The 16,683-nt window shown below is 31.9% G+C and overlaps 1 protein-coding gene and 1 long non-coding RNA gene across 2 annotated transcripts; both read left to right on the forward strand.

Annotated features, from left to right (window-relative positions):
- The first annotated feature begins 1,739 nt into the window (after positions 1-1,739).
- LOC123666434 lies at positions 1,740-10,560 on the forward strand. Its single transcript, XM_045600525.1, has 5 exons — positions 1,740-1,912; positions 8,339-8,570; positions 9,474-9,587; positions 9,936-10,127; positions 10,501-10,560. Exons 1-5 carry the CDS (start codon positions 1,740-1,742, stop codon positions 10,558-10,560), a joined length of 771 nt encoding a protein of 256 aa, XP_045456481.1.
- A 19-nt stretch (positions 10,561-10,579) lies between these two features.
- Positions 10,580-12,132, forward strand: LOC123666519. Its single transcript, XR_006745262.1, has 3 exons — positions 10,580-10,664; positions 11,253-11,499; positions 12,096-12,132. It is a non-coding gene; the product is annotated as an uncharacterized LOC123666519 (long non-coding RNA).
- Positions 12,133-16,683: the final 4,551 nt, after the last annotated feature.

The following is a 16,683-nucleotide window of genomic DNA, read 5'->3' on the forward strand; positions in this document are numbered from 1 at the left end:
AATTTTTTTGATAAAACTTACCGTTTTGCTGAAAATCGCAAAAAACTCATTTTTTTTACCTTTGACCTTGAATAAAAATTTTTCCTTACAGTGGAAAGATGGGGAACTTTCAAATTTTGTTTTTAATGATATTTCAAACAATATTACCGATTTTCAGCTTGGTGGGAATTTAGGTAACTTTACTCTTATTTTTTGGTCTAATTTGACCGGACTAATGTATTGTCGTAATTATAGTCGATTAAACGTTGTATTATTATGAAATAAATGCTACCTATATAAAGTAACTAAAAAAGTATTTAAAAAAAACGAAAACCCTGCCCGAACCCGAATAACGAAAACCCGGCCTGAAAAACGTAGATTTCGAAGCAAAAACCGAGACGATTAGTCGAAGAAATTTTGAAGTAAGGCAATACGAAAACTACCAAATTTTATTCTTTTAATATTTTTTTTTTCACAATATTTAAATCCAATAACATACATGCATGTAAATTAGGAATGTGTGGCTAATATGCCATAGATTATAAAGTATTTCTTAAAATAATAATAATAAAAATTATTAGATACCAACGAAATATTTAACTATTTTATACGCTATGTTTCTCGCACTTTTATGACGAATCTAACAACACCATAATTCTTAAATCTATCAAATGATTTAGCCTATATAAAGATGTAGATAAATACTTTGTTGATTGATTTGTGTTTTTTTAAACTGTTTTTTTTTTTTTAATTTATTTGTTTCATAATGCCCGTAATGTTTTTTGAATTTCTTTATTGATTACTTTTTTTTTCTCTCAATGATTGTTAATCAATTTATAGTATGTTTTTAGTATTATTATTAAGTTTTTTGATATTGAACTATTGTTGTGAAGCATCTCTTCTGAACTTTGTCATATGTTCTTTTTTAATATCGGAAACTATATTTGGTTAAGTGATACTATTGTGTTGTGTTTTCCTGTATATTTATGTAATACCGTTTGTTTCCAAAATAAAGTAAAATAAAATAAAATACTCCTGATAAACATAACACAAGGTTATTTTTTAAGCTCGATCATTTACGTAAGGATCAATCAATTACGACCGGGAAAAAATACGATTTCTTGTGCCGACGTTGCTTTCAAAAAAAAGACTTCAAGCTTCCTGAGAGCTTTCCGGTATTTGATAAGACTTTGTGTTTTTCCTTACTTTATCAAAGAGAAATACAATATTCAAGACTCACTGCTAGTTTAAGTGTTTTCAAGATAGAACAATGGCTTGTAAGACAAAGTTGGTTTAAAAAAATTTAAGCTACAAATGTATCTTAAAAAAATATAATTTTTTATAAGACTAACCTCGATCACGTTTGAATAAATAAACAATAAATCTGTATTGTTATTGTTTCAAGAATATATTGCGCTTGCTGCTATAACTAAGCTTCATTTGTTTAAAGCGTTCAAATAATCAAGTTGAAAATAAATGTTTAGTAAAATGTATACGTAATTCGTAACCGCATTTTATGGGATCCTAAATTTTGAAAATTTGAATTTCATCTTGTCATCTTTAAAGATGTAAAAAGAATTTAAGTCGGGTTATCATCGTTGTTTTCCTATAATTTCCTATAATTTGGCTAGGGCATGTCGCATGTGCATCGAATGGAGCCCTCGCATCTGCCTCGGCGGATCTTGCTTGGTGCTGTAGCAAACGCAAAACGTAACTTGGGGAGGCCCATGCTACGGTTTAAGGATTGCGCTAAACGAGATATGCACGCGTTCGGTATCGACCACCAAAACTGGGAAGTAGTTGCCGAGAATCGTGACGGATGGCGTAAAGTTGTTGTGGACGGACGCAAGGTACACGATCAAGCTTGGTTTGAGACTTTAGCGGCAAGAAGAACGCGACAACAAGAAGCTTCTTCCGTCGCTGACACCACCCGGTTTACCTGCAGGGCGTGTGGCAAAGGTTGTCGCTCACGTATCGGCTTATTTAGTCACGAAAAGAGCTGTGTAATTAACTCAAGCTGACACAATGCTGATGTTGGTTAGAAATCTATTTAATTAAATAATGTATTTTTAATAGATAAGGTACAATTTTGCAAAATCACAAATCTGCTATTCATAATATAGAACATTGAAAGTTAATGGGCAAACCAAAAGACCTACTACATAATAGGAAAAAAAAACCGGCTAGTGCGAGTCAGACTCGCGAACGTGGTGGCGCACGAGGTTTCCGTACAAAAATTATTAAAAATATTTTTATTATATGATGTAACTAAAATTTATGCTTTTCGCAATTTTTCCTTTATCTGTGCTAATAGAGGTTGCTTCGTACCAAATTTCAAGATTCCGAGTTCACAGGAAGTACTTATAGGGTTTGATTCCCTTGCGAGTGTCGAAATTTCAACGGATAATTCAAACGGCTGTATCTTTTGATTGCGTTGGCTTAGAAGTTTGATTATTTCACAGCTCCAAGGGACATTACACCTGAGTATTTGATATGAATTTCAACTTGATAGCTCCATGAGTTCCTTAGAAAAGGGACAGAGGGAAGGGGTCTTGACAAACAGACGGGCAAAAAAGTGATCCTATAGGGTTCCGTTTTTTCCTTTTGAGGTACGGAACCCTAAAAACAGTCAAAAACACTGACTAACACCACATATCACGAAGGTTCTTTTGTAGCAATAACGTAATAATGACAACTAAACAAGCCACAATAATATAATAGGGCTCAAAATAGCACGGACTCAGACACATTGTATTAAAGCAAATCATATTTCCAAGTGTGGCAGACATAAATTAACACATTACAGCTAGATATGGTAAAGCCGCTTAGCTGAATCATCGCCTTATTCGGCTAGACCTGTGCTTACGGAGGCTGTACTTTGAAATCGCAGGACATTTGTCATGTAATAGTTAAAAGGTAAGTAAACACGAAAATAAGTTCCACGCACCACTTAAGACTATTCGAAATGATGTAAGCTGGAGATTTACTTGAGTATAGACATTTGACTAGAACATTAACGACTCTAATGGCGGGTCTTTACACTTTGACGTACGCTTTTAACTCAGTTTTTTTTTTTTTGTATCACTTTACCTCGAGCGAGTTTTAATAAAATTGTACTATACTAAGTATACTATAACTACCTATACTAAGAATGACATACATACGTGGTGTTAAAGAATGAAAATTTAGCATTAAAAAGTATCTAAAACAGTAATATGTCTAAAGGCGGAGTCGATCGTTGAAATTAGAAAATGTAGATTGACTAGACTCCCCAGAAGGAAGTAACAAGTTCCATACTCGTTAAGTTTTTATTGCAATTCACATTAGCATTTTACTTTAAATCTAAAGGAACTTCGTGAAAAGACCTCAAACTTTACGACTTGAAAGCTAATTTCTTCCTTAACTTTCATAAAAAACCAAGCACCCGATAAAAACTTCACGTTTTCATTAAATGAAAATATACGTGAACATAAAATATATTTTAATTTTCCAAGCTGACACTCATTAATTACGCGTCGTCATATTTTAATTAATGACACCAAAGCTCTGAAAAAATATCCATTTACAAAATTAATGAAAGACATATATTAATTATTTATCCACTTTGCTAATTTAGTTAATAGCAATATAAATAGGTCAATAATTCTATCAAAAAAAGAGAAAATGCAAGTTTATCACGGAATGACATTGCAATGCTAACAATATTCATTTTCCTATCAACGATACCGACAGAATTTCCGAATGATAATAAAAAATGTATTTACGATATAACAAGAAAATGATTTATTGGAATAATCATGAGTGAACAAAAAATGGACTTTGAGATAAGTAATTCTGCGCCTACGCCTATTGTTCCAAACTATGTTTGATTAAATAACCTGAGCATTATTTTAGACTACCCATGATGCAATACCACATATATTACAGATAGCTGGTGTGTACATCGACTTATTTATTAAAGCTGACGACCTTCATTCGATCTTTAGTTTTTATATTCAGAACAAATCGAATCAGGTGTTTCGATTACTGATTTAGTGTGATTTTTTTAATAGAAATTTCTAGTTATAGTCGTACGCCTTTGAAAAACTATATGTATATATGACCACTATAAAAAGTTTGATGGAGTGCTGTAAATCTACCATTGTAGTACGATTGTAACAGTAGAATATAGAGACTGGTGTTGGAAAGTGCTATATCATGTAGCTGATTCTATCTCAACTGCCGGGGGGGGGGGATTGGGGATTGGGTCGGCAACGCGCTTGCGATGCTTCTGGTGTTGCAGGTCGGTGCAGGCAGGCAGGTCTATAAGCTACGGTAATCGCTTACCATCAGGTGAGCCGTACGCTTGTTTGCCGACATAGTGACATAAAAAATAAATAAATAAAAAACTGTTAGACATCAATATTCGGTGCGACTTTCCAAGCTTAGGGAAGCGGAAATTAATTAACTTGTGGTATGTCAAATAATATAATAATTATGTCGGTTGATTCTATTCATGTTCTGTGTCAATTTCCTATTGCCTTACCGAAAGTAATAAAATATTCGTACATTATTTCTCTATTATTATTTACATGTTAGATACATAACAAATTGGCGATGAGATCTACTAATGTTATTAAGCTTGCGAGTTTTTGGCCATGTTAATTTCATAAAATACAATTTAGTTCGGAGAGTTTATTTTTTTGTAATAAATAATCAGTTTCTTAAAGAATATATAGGCTGCAAACGGAAAAATTATGCAAATATATATTCTAATATCATCATTCATAAGTACTAAGAAACGACGTAAAAACTCCAAAACACTTTTTGATAAAATTCATATGTTCTTATTCTTCAATAATTTAAAATTTTAGGAAGTATTAATGTATCCGAAATTTGATTTTATATCCTACAACTATTATTATTATTACGGCAATAAAAATCTTCAAAGTTAACTTTGTCGTAGAAATTAAAAAGTCAAATAAGATTGAAACAAGTTCATCATCCGGTACTTCAAAATTTGTCGTGTTGTATGCTAATAAGCAATTACATAATTCAATTAACCTTGACCCATTACTACCACTTCACATATTACGTGTTGATGAGTCAAGCCATGTCTTTTACACCGTACGAATGAATACAATACTCATTGCTCATTCAAATAATGTTTATAGTAATAATAATCTAAAGATAGAGAATGAATAAGAAATTTCCGAAATGACGTTTCCATTAATGATATAATTAAATGTTTAATAAAAGAAATATCAAGATGAAAGTTTAAAAAAAGAATAGATAACAATGCACGAACAGAAAAAAATGAAATTCGAAGATGATATGCAAGTTCTTTACTCGTGCTTTTAATTAACACTTTCTCTATGCCCTTAATTTTTTTAATTCCACAATTGCTTTAACCGAACCGTCAGTACATAATCTAATCGTTGGTTACTTACTAATTGAGACATACGTCAAAACATTGTGTACAGTTACGTTAGAAAGTATCTGACGGGAACATTGATTTAAAACAAACATAGAGAGGAAACGTCTTGTCAACGCTGGTATATTGATACGAAGTACGAACCGATGTAACAATTTAAGGCACCTTACATTTCCGTCATCGCTTGTCACGTACCGCGTAACTGTACTTAATAGCTTGCCATTTCAAGAGAAGGTTTAATAGTTGAAGTGTAAAAACCCGCAGTAATGTAAGGAATATTCTCTTCAGACGATTCTGTTACTGCGTGAGCGAGATGCGTGCTGAGAGTCTGCACTGAATTATTTATGAAGTGACAATACGAGGAATACCTATAAATCTGTCACTGGTATAATATTGAACTTTCTTTGCTGGATTCTACATAACAAATATTTTAGACATCTCTCTAATATAATGTAAGAAATGCTGAAATAACAATGTGTAATATGACAAGGTTCGAAAGAAATATATATATATAAATGCTCCCAAGTTCGTGCTAGACATCCTGGTTTTCTGCAATCCTCATCCACCCTAAGCCGGCAAACAAATGCAAAAACAAAAATGTTGGTAATCAGTCAGTTATTATTTAACCTTAAATTAATGATTAAATTTTATTCTGCTTTAAAGTTCGTCTCCACCTCACGACAGAAAGTTACAAAATTTAAGAAAAGTAGACTAAAGCAATTGGACAGTTACATAAACATTAGCGAGCATAACTACAAAAAACACATTTGTTATTATAAGCTTACTCGGACACAGTAATAGACTGTCGACCATAAAACGCAAATTTATATGCGTGTCCAATCAGCCGAGTCCCTGTTATTATTATCCGCTAAAACGAAGTCGAAAGTGATCGGACAGGGAAAGTTACCATTTCTATAATACCGCACTACACCTGAAGTAGCGCCACTTGATTTGAATCAAGTATTTATTTATTTATTTCATACTTTATTGTACACCACAAATACATTACAAACGAAGCATAAAGAGAAGAGTTACAGACTGTGAAATACAATGGGCGGACTTATGGCTAATTAGCTATTTCTTCCAGACAAATCAGATATATAAAGATGAAACTTATTATCCAAATAGGTGTTGTAGTTGTATAATAAACGACAAACAAATGTCTACATTCTAATACTCATAGAAAATACGTAAAGAAATAAAATTAAGAGCAAGTAAGTAGTAGTAGTGTAATCTTCTTGACTGCAATAAAGGTTAAGTTTCTTTTACAATGTAATAATAGAATGAATCTAATTTCTGACGCATCGCTTGTGCAATATCTTGTAATGAGCTAATAATAAAATCTTTTTGAGATGTAGTAACTGCTCGTATATAGATAAGTTATCTATGGTTAGATTTGCGCACAATAATATTTACATACATGATTCCTACTCAAGGCTATATTTAAGAAAAAAAAAACCAAATAAAGATAAAAATGCAAAACGTTTCTATCTATTGTATAGTTTCCGTTTCACTGACTAAAAATATTAATCATTTGTAAGGTATAAAGCAGTTTTACCTCATATCTTAATAGCATCAGCAAGTACAAAGTTTGTTTCTTTTTAAACAAGATAAAAATATGCCAATTGCAATATTTTAAGGCTTAGTATCTTAAATGTTTGAGGATATAAAACCTGTTTATAAAACTTTATATATACTTGGCAGATGAAACGCTCTGTATGTTTTATTTCCTTAAGCAGGTAAGGCCCTAATTGTATAATTGAAAACACATGTACTTATATAATTTGTTTACACCAGGAAACGGGTTCTAAAGCAGTCCTCAAGAAAGCGTCCTAGTCAATAGCAAGCAGGGGGTGTCAGCTTTCTAAGCGACGAATGCCAGCACAGGCACGATTTGTTAAAAGTAGATAGCGCTCTACGAAAGAATGAGATAGTCGAATTAATAAAAACTCTAATGCCATAGTAATTGCATATCTACCATTTTAGTAGATTTTGAGTTTGATTATTTGAAGATATACGATATGAAAATGTAAAATTAATTAATTTTTTTGTTTAATTTAAATCAATACCATAATTTAATTAATTCCTTTTTTAATTTTATTCCTTTTACATAAGGTATACTTTTTTAGATTGTATTACTACAAAAAAATCATCCATTCATTTAAATTATGATGGTTGAACTTATTTTTAAGAGAGGGCAATTCTGATAACTTCTGTTGTGTTTTTGAATTCTGAGCTCTCAACTGTTTTGTGAAATTGCTGGCTTGTTTTTGTTTGTGTTTTCATTTTAAATTTAATAATCATGAATCACAATCTACTGTGCGAAATTGACGCTTTGTATTGTTATTCTCTTGTGCGGAATTGACGCTTTGTGTTGTTATTCTCTTGTGCGGAATTGACGCTTTGTGTTGTTTTTCTCGTGCGAAATTGACGCTTTTCCTGTTTTTCTTTTGTGCGAATTGACGCTTTTCCTGTTTTTCTTTTGTGCGAATTGACGCTTTTGTGGTGTTTTTCCACAATGGCTGGAAAAAGTAGTGTAAAGTGCGCTAAATGCGGTTTAACCTCAAAGGAAAACTCTTCTTTGACCTTTCATAGGTTTCCACTCCCGTCGATGCATGGATCTCTGAAGTAAGTCAATGCACTAAATTACGTTTAAAATAAACTTAAAATATTTTTATTCAATGTTGTACATTAAAGTATCTTATTGAACGTCAAATGAACTTTACTACCGGTTCCAAAACTTGTCCACTGAGAAGAACTAGCAAAACCAACTCAGTGCAACTAATCTTAATCTAAAAATAATCTAAAAATCTACAAAAATTTACACAATATAATACATTTACGGAACCCTTGTAGCAGAAACCTTATTATTATTATTATTATTAAAATTAAACATTTGTTACACAACTTTCTTTTCAAGTTTTTTTACAAAAACATGTTTTACAGGGCAAGAGTCTGGGCAAAATTTTGTTATCCTAATGATGATTGGACTACGGATGAATCCTTGGTGAAGCTATACAAACAGCATATAATGCTTTGTGGCAATCATTTTGATGATTCATCATTTACAAGCAGTGCCAAAACAAGACTGAATAAGTTCGCCATTCCAACTGAAGCTCAAAATATTTTAGCCCAGTTACGACATGATCATCAACTTAAAGAAGTACAAGAAACTCAAGTGAGTGTTTGTTATGTATTAAACAGGTTATTTAAATTCAAAAATTTCTGAGGTCTATACTTTATCTATCTATAATGTAACATTCATTGCAAACTAAAAAATAAAATAAAATAAAAAATAAAACTTAAAAATTGTCAAGTACTGATGCTCTCTTTTATATTGATGAAATAATTGCCACAGCCCTATATAAATAATTGTAAGTGGAAAAAACCATATAAATATGTATAAACTTCATCTTTGATGGGTAAGAACTTATTTAACTAAAGTGCAGTAGATTCAGAGGAAATTGATTTCAAATATTTAAAGAGTATCCCAAGTTAATAATAAACCACTTTCGTATAAGTATGTTGCAGTACATAATTGTATCCGAAGGTATATAACTATATTAAGGATGTATCTATCTTACTGCAACATATATAATCTAATTATTTGTGGAAAACTATAATATATATAATGTTTTATTTTATAATTATTCTTGTATATTTTGAACAGTAAAACAATAATTGTGTTGCTCTGAAAAGAGAAGTTTTTTATTTTAGCATATAAACTAATTTTACAAAATACTATTTATTATTAAATTATTTACAAACTAACCTGAAAAGAGAAACAACATTTAAAGCTATTGCTTCACCAGTTCTTAATAATAACTATTATTTATATATTTACAATTACAATATAATTCTTACAATCGTTTAATATGAAAATAACAGCTCCATAGCAACCAATTCGCAGATCAAATATCCATCAAAGAACAATTACAAATTATATTAATAACTACTTAAATGAAGTGTCACGCACTTTGTTTACATATATATTATAGTTTTACTTGCATATAACTTGCAAATATTATAATATAACATTTCATGAAATGGAAAATTAATCAATATGCATAAAATGTTTCAGTGTCAAACAACCACGATGCAAATGGACATGGAAGCTACCCCCAGTACATCTCAATGTTCTAAGCCCACAGAACATGTCACTGAATTTAATCTTCAGAGCCCAGATTTGACAAAGGTAATATAATATCTATAGATAGACAGTATCTGCTATGAGTCGCTTCTGTCATATGATCAGATGTTGGAAAGATACAAATGTTATTTTTTTTTTCACATTAGTGTGTAGGTTCTTTTTAGGGTCTAGATGTGCAATATTTTGTGAAATTCCAATGGGAACGCAAAAACGAGATACGATAGAAAAAAAATATCACCCACCAATATCAATAACACTATCAACTGGTGTAATAATACACATTTACACCAGTTGCTATTAATTAGGAACAAATTATCTAAAGACATAGTGCGTGTTGTGGGATCATGATCTGACATTAAAGGTAGTGTAACCTCTGACATGTTTTTTTTACAGGAATCAAGCAAAGGAAAAGGTGTGCTTAAAGATTTAGACGTGGAAAGAATTAAAGAACTCACTCCCAGAAAACAGAAACTTTATAAAAAATGCAGAAGAAATTTAACTGAAATCTTAAGACTTCGAAGAAAATTAAAAAACATTAAAATGTGCAAAAGAGATGTTTTAAGTTCTTTACACAATAGTGATGCGGTGAACAATATTATTAAAAGCAAACTTAGCAGTTCACTTTATTTATTGTTGCAAAGCCAACTGAAAAATGGGCCGAGAAAATTGACTGGTAGGAGATGGTCACTAGATGACAAAGTTTTAGCTTTAAGTATATATAAAAAGTCTAACTCATGCTACAGGTTATTAAGAAAACTATTCTGTTTGCCTAGTGTGAGTTCACTCAAGGCATTATTAAACAAAATACCAATACTGTGCGGAATAAACGATCAAGTGATTGAAACTATTAAAGAAATTACAAAACAAAGATCAATCAGTGATAATTTATGTATTATAGCCTTTGACGAAATGTCAATAAGAAAAAACTTGAGCTATAATACAAAACTGGATCAATTAGACGGCTATCAAGACCATGCTACCCAAGGCCGAACTCAAGAAATCGCAAGTCATGCGCTAACGTTTATGGCTATTGGAATAAGAAAAGCTTGGAAACAGCCGATAGCCTTTTATTTTTCTGGAGCCTGCGTTACAGCCGACAGATTAGCTGTACTCATCAAGGAGGTAGGTCTATCTTTTGTTTGGCACATTAACTTAGACCTTATATAATAGTAAAGAAATTTCGGGCTCCGGAGCAGTTAAAAAAATATAAAATAAGCTAACTAACTGAACATTTACTTATATATGTATGTATGTAAGTAGATCATGAAAAACTAAATGATGCTAGAAAAATTCAAAAACTAATCAGGTACAGTAGTGTTAGCTGCCCGGATGGGGAGGCTTTGCTCGACCCCAGTTAGAAAATATTAATTTAATTTAGCTTTATTTTTGTTATTTAAATACTAACACAGAACATAAGAATATTGTTACTAACAAAGTTCGGCTATATGGCCTGAAAATAAATTATTATTATTATATACTCAATACTTTATCCCATTGCAGCGGTTGCATATATTTTCATAGCACCTTATATGTTGTATCATATGTATTTCATCAACTAACAAAAATTTGAAATTGCAATAGCTGTCGTGACAATCAGTGGATTTTCAGGGGAGATGTGGCATAGAGATGCATCTATGTCTTAGATAGTTTTTCAATTAATTTCATGGAAACAATAACATGGACATTAACAAAAAAATTATTAATTTTCAGGTCTTAAGTGCTTGTTTTGGTGCTGGATTGGAAGTAATTGGCGTCGTATGTGATTTGGATGGCGTCAATTTACGGGCAATAAACTGCTTAGGATCATCGACAGATCAACCATTCTTTTACCACGAGGGACATGAAATTGTGACTATCTTGGACCCACCCCACCTTCTAAAATGCTTTAGAAATAATTTTTTAAAGCATAATATACAATTTTTACAAGATGTCCAAATAGAAGGTCAACAAAGTTTAGGTTGGTATCGGTTTATGTAATCTAATATACAAAATTCTCGTGTCGCTGTGTTTGTAGTTAAACTCCTCCGAAACGGCTTGACCGATTCAAGAAATTTTGTGTGCGTATCGGTATCTGAGAATCAGCCAACATCTATTTTTTATTCCCCTAAGTTATAAGGTGGGATTGAGAAGGTTAATAAAATATATGGCAAAACAACGTTTGCGGGGTCAGCTAGTATGTTTATATTTTGGTACAGAATGCCTGGGGTGTCCTCTAAGGGATTGGGAGATGTATACCCTTAATTTTTTATCAAAAATTATATAATTATTTGTATATAGTTCATCATCATCTGCCCATGTTCGTCCACTGCTAGACATAGACCTCTCCTATAGCAAGCCACTGAGTTTGATCTTCAAACCACTTCAGGTGTCAGAAAAAACTAATAATATTTGTAGATATTTATTTCCAAAAAGGTTCTTGTATCTTAATGCTATTGTAAAGTATAGCTAATAATATAAACACGAACCATTCCACAACATTTAATCAGTATTCATTTCTTTTTTAACATCTCAACTTACTAATATATTAATTTATTTTATTATTTTCTTTTGCAGGCGTAGCTAAATGGAGCCATATAGAAGAATTCTATAATTTGGACAAAAACAACCAAAACTTTGTATTTGCTCCAGCATTGACCCAGCAACATCTGCAACCGAATGGCAAACAGAAAATGAAAGTACGGCTAGCTGCTCAAGTTTTAAGCCATTCGGTTGCAGCAGGATTATTTGCCAAAGTAGCCCAGAGTAAGTTTCAAAATCTATCTATTTAGTTTGTGTTATTTACCTATTCTTTTTCCCCTACACACTTGCATTTAAACAAAAATGACAAGAACTCAAGAATGACTAACAATGTAAGGACTAAACCTAACTAACTATCATCATATATAAGCTATAACTATCTCCATGCTAGATTTCATCAAATTCGGTTAAGCGGCTTAGACAGACTCCCATTGATAATATCAGTAAGGAAATATGTATAAAGATAATGGGTTAGAATGTCATGTCATGTTAATTGTAGATACACCTTTTAATACGTGATGTTTAATTTTTACTTCCAGATGAATTACCACAAGATGCCGCAGGCACTGCTACAATTGTATCAAATATGGACAAACTATTTGATTCCATGAATGGGGATACGCCGGACATAAAAAGGGGGAAAAAATATTTGACCAACATGTCCTCAACCAGTCCTCATTTTGAACTTTTTTGCAAAATGAGAGAATTTTTCTCAACCATAAAGTTTTTAGGAGCTAGGAGTAAGCCCCCATCTCAAGAAGGCTGGTTGAGGACGATAAACGCAGTTGAGCGAATTTATAAAAATTTAAAAAAATATAATGTCCACACATTATGTGTCCGAAGGCTCAATCAAGATCCTTTAGAAAACTGTTTCGGGTGCATTCGAAGCAATTGTGGTTGTAATCCAAACCCCACTTCAGTTCAATTTATTGCAGCATTAAAAACTAGTATAATTACCAATTTAATTAATAATAATAAAAACAGTAACTGTCTGGATGATAAAAATGATATTTTAAGTAATTTTAAAGTATTCCTTGAAAAAGGTGAACCAGCAAAAAGTAATGCAAACTCTTCTACACCTTTACCAGCGGAAATGTTATCTATAAAGTCTACTTTTGAAGGTGTAGAAGAGTTTGATATACCTCAGTGTTCTGGAGAAATGCAAGCATGTGCATATGTGTGTGGCTTTATTGCTAAAAAGATGGCAGTAAACTGTGAGCCCTGTAAAAAAATCATGTTTGCTGATCCAAACACTGAGGTATTCCATCTATTTACATCTTTTAAGGAATACGACGATGTAAAATTTTATTTAAAATATATCCAGCCAAGTTTCTGTAAAATGGTGGAAAATGCTGCAAACATTATTAATAATTATTTAAATGAAAATTCACATAAAAGAAAAATAAAAAATAACCTAAAAAATAAATGTGATTATTTAAATAAAGATTGGCTGAAGGGGTGTAATGAACACAAGGATATAAATTACATAAACATAATCAAAAGCACAATCGAAATCTGCCTGAAACGGTTTTGCACCTTAAAAAATCGAGAATTTGTTAATGATGCATCAAAAAAATCGTTGATACGAAAAGTAAATATATTAAAAAATGTTTAAAAAACTGGTATCATTCATTACCCTTTACCCTTTAATAACGATACCGGGAAATTCTAAAGGCGTTAGGGAAAAAAAATACTAATTTCTCTTACGCCTCTTGAAATTTCCGTATTAAAACCTATTAAAGATAAATACAATTCGAATTTCCCGCGGTATCGAATAGTTACCGATGGCAGCAAGTGCAGCGCTAGTGTGCTTCTATGTAGGCAATTACACTCTATGAACTTGTCGTTCTTCCCGTTTAGGGTATATATGTTCTGTGATAGCAAGTCACTAAGTAAATGCGCATACCATTACTTGTATTTGCATGATTATCGTGTACTACAATCATAACACATCCATTTGTATCTTCAACTACATACATTTTCACTACATCTCATTATTTTAAATTATGTCAGTTATGAATAATTAAATGTTTTTGTTTCCACCCTATATGTATCCTCTGGGAAAAAATAACAAATAGGTTATTAGATTAGAATGAGATTAATTCCAAATTGAAATATTAAGTAATATTAAATATCTGTACAAAAAAAAAAGTAAGTGCAATAAATAATATAATATTATTTATTGTACACCAAACAAATATGAAAAGAAGAAAAAAAAACATAAACTAAATCGAGAGTACAATAGGCGGTCGTATATCTATACAAATAAATAAAATTGGAGTGTCTGTTTGTAATATTAATATAACCGCTTTTTACTTAATGCATATGGATGTGCATATATCAAGATAACATTTTTTTACAATTTTTTTCTGTCTGTCTGTCTGTCTGTCTGTTTGTCCGCCTAATCTCTGAAACGGCTGGACCAACTTTGACAGGACTTTCACTGGCAGATAGCTGATATAATAAGGAGTAACTTAGGCTATTTTTATTTAAGTTTTTTTTTTGTAACTGCAAACTGAACGATATTTTTTTTTTAATTGCACGCAGACGAATTCGCGGCCACAGCTAGTAATGCATATAACAAATTTTTAGAGCTGATACATATCGTGCCGACTTACACGCAGACAGAGAATTACGAACGGAAAAAGATTTAATATAACAAAAAAAGAAATAAAGTGAAGCTTTAAGGAGAAATTTTAGCCGTTCTCATAGACGTTTATGAATATAACAATATACAGTAAAGAAGTAAAACTATATGTCTTTCTAATGGAACCAATCAATATAAATCTTATAAGTTTAATAAAAAACGGATGCATTTATTTGCGATTCGATAATGATTAATGATAACCGTGATGATGATCAGCGACGCAATTTAAAATTTAACTATTATGTACTTTAAAGAATTTTCTTTAAACTAATCGAAGTAAGAATCGAAAGACCGGCATATTAAATACTAACAAAGACATTATTCTAAAAGTTATGTGTGATGTTTTACATGTTGCAAATAAGACGCCTTGGCCTTAAGAGAAAGGACCAACTGTAATAGTAGTGTGGTGTCTGTAGTGTAAGTACCCAGGTTGACTAAAGCTTCTTACCAAACAGAAATTGATGCCGACCTTTTCCGATCGTTTTACTAGTACAATAACAGTAACAGTAACTAGTTCTGTATAGATTTTTCTATGAAGGATTTTTTTTATATCACTAAGTCGGCAAACAAGCATACGGCTCAACCTATAGTAAGAGATTACCGTAGCTTATAGACGCCTGCAACACCAGAAGCATCGCAAGCGTGTTGCCGACCCAATCCCCAATACCCCCCCCCCCCCAAAGGAGCTCTGGTCACCTTATTCATCAACAGGAACACAATACTGCTTGAAAACAGTATTATTTAGCTGTGATGTGAGTGATGTACGTAAACCAATACCGAAAGCCCCCTCAACATATGCTGCGTTCAGTAAACAACGCACCAAAATAATTATTTTGCAAACTTAACTAAAATCGAAATATCTAATACAAGTATAATAATAGTATATATAGCTATAGAAACAAAATATATACATTAATATTTTATACACTACTTCTCTTGAAACAAATACATTTTTGGCAGGGGTTTTTTATCCGAAAATTTTTATAGGCAGTAACCTGCTAACTTCATTCTCATACATTTTTCTTACGGTCCATACTAAACAGTCCTCCCGTTCGTAGGGACAAATCGTCGGTAGAATAAGATTCTTTAGGTTAGGATGATTTTGCGTTACGAGCCGTTAAAAATTTAACGGCTAGAAGAAAACAACAGTTCTTTTTCTATAGACAACGGTCGTAAGTCATTAAATTTGCTAGACCCGGGTTACCCACAACGATTTATCACATAAATCTAATTCGTTAACGTTAGTTCTGTCTTAATAAACATAAGACGGTGAAAGTATACGTTGTACGTTGCCTACCATAATGATGCTTTTAAATTTCATAGACACGGGGTTATCGGTTTTACAGAGAAAACTGACCTTGTAATAGTTATAGTATCACAATTACTTGCTAACGAGTTTTCTCTTCAATTTATGTCTTCATCATCTGTGCGTGTATATGTCACCGGACTTACCATTAAATGGCTGGATCGAATTTTGGTGTATTTTATTTGCCTTTGAGTTCATGGATAATTTAGATTAATCGGCAAATTATCCGTGAACTCAAAGTACGGTAATTTGTAGAATAACTTCTTGAAATGTTTTTGGCCTTGCTTTTATTGTAACTAAATGTACCTAAATTATACAAACGATAAAACATTTTAGTCTCTAAAAGAGAAAACTATTTTGTTACCTTAAAGTAGATATAAATACAAATGAAAGAAACCACACCAAACAAATTAACTAAACACCCAACTGTTCCATAAATTATTTTCTCAAAAGGAAACCAACAAAAGAATACGTAAAGATATCGTTAAACAAAATGCATAGGATTTTGCCCAAGAACGAGGTCTACAGACGCGTTAACCTAAATAACGGACTAGAAATAGCAATAAAGTTAAACATTAAGACATGTGCTACGAGGTTTTTATTAAATAAGGTACTTAGGCTAGAACTGTATCTGGGATATTGTCTTGTATACACATATTTGCTTTGGCTCT

This window comes from Melitaea cinxia, chromosome 26 (genome assembly GCF_905220565.1).
Source record: "Melitaea cinxia chromosome 26, ilMelCinx1.1, whole genome shotgun sequence".
In the NCBI taxonomy this organism is placed as follows: domain Eukaryota; kingdom Metazoa; phylum Arthropoda; class Insecta; order Lepidoptera; family Nymphalidae; genus Melitaea; species Melitaea cinxia.

What these genes read in the sequence shown, in the direction of transcription:
- LOC123666434 (XM_045600525.1), top strand. Translation starts at nt 1,740, where the DNA reads ATGCACGCGTTCGGTATCGACCACCAAAACTGGGAAGTAGTTGCCGAG. An exon ending in AGAGCCCAGATTTGACAAAG is followed by an intron (nt 9,588 to 9,935) that starts GTAATATAATAT and finishes TTTTTTTTACAG; the next exon opens with GAATCAAGCAAAGGAAAAGG. An exon ending in CTTTACACAATAGTGATGCG is followed by an intron (nt 10,128 to 10,500) that starts GTGAACAATATT and finishes TGGATCAATTAG; the next exon opens with ACGGCTATCAAGACCATGCT.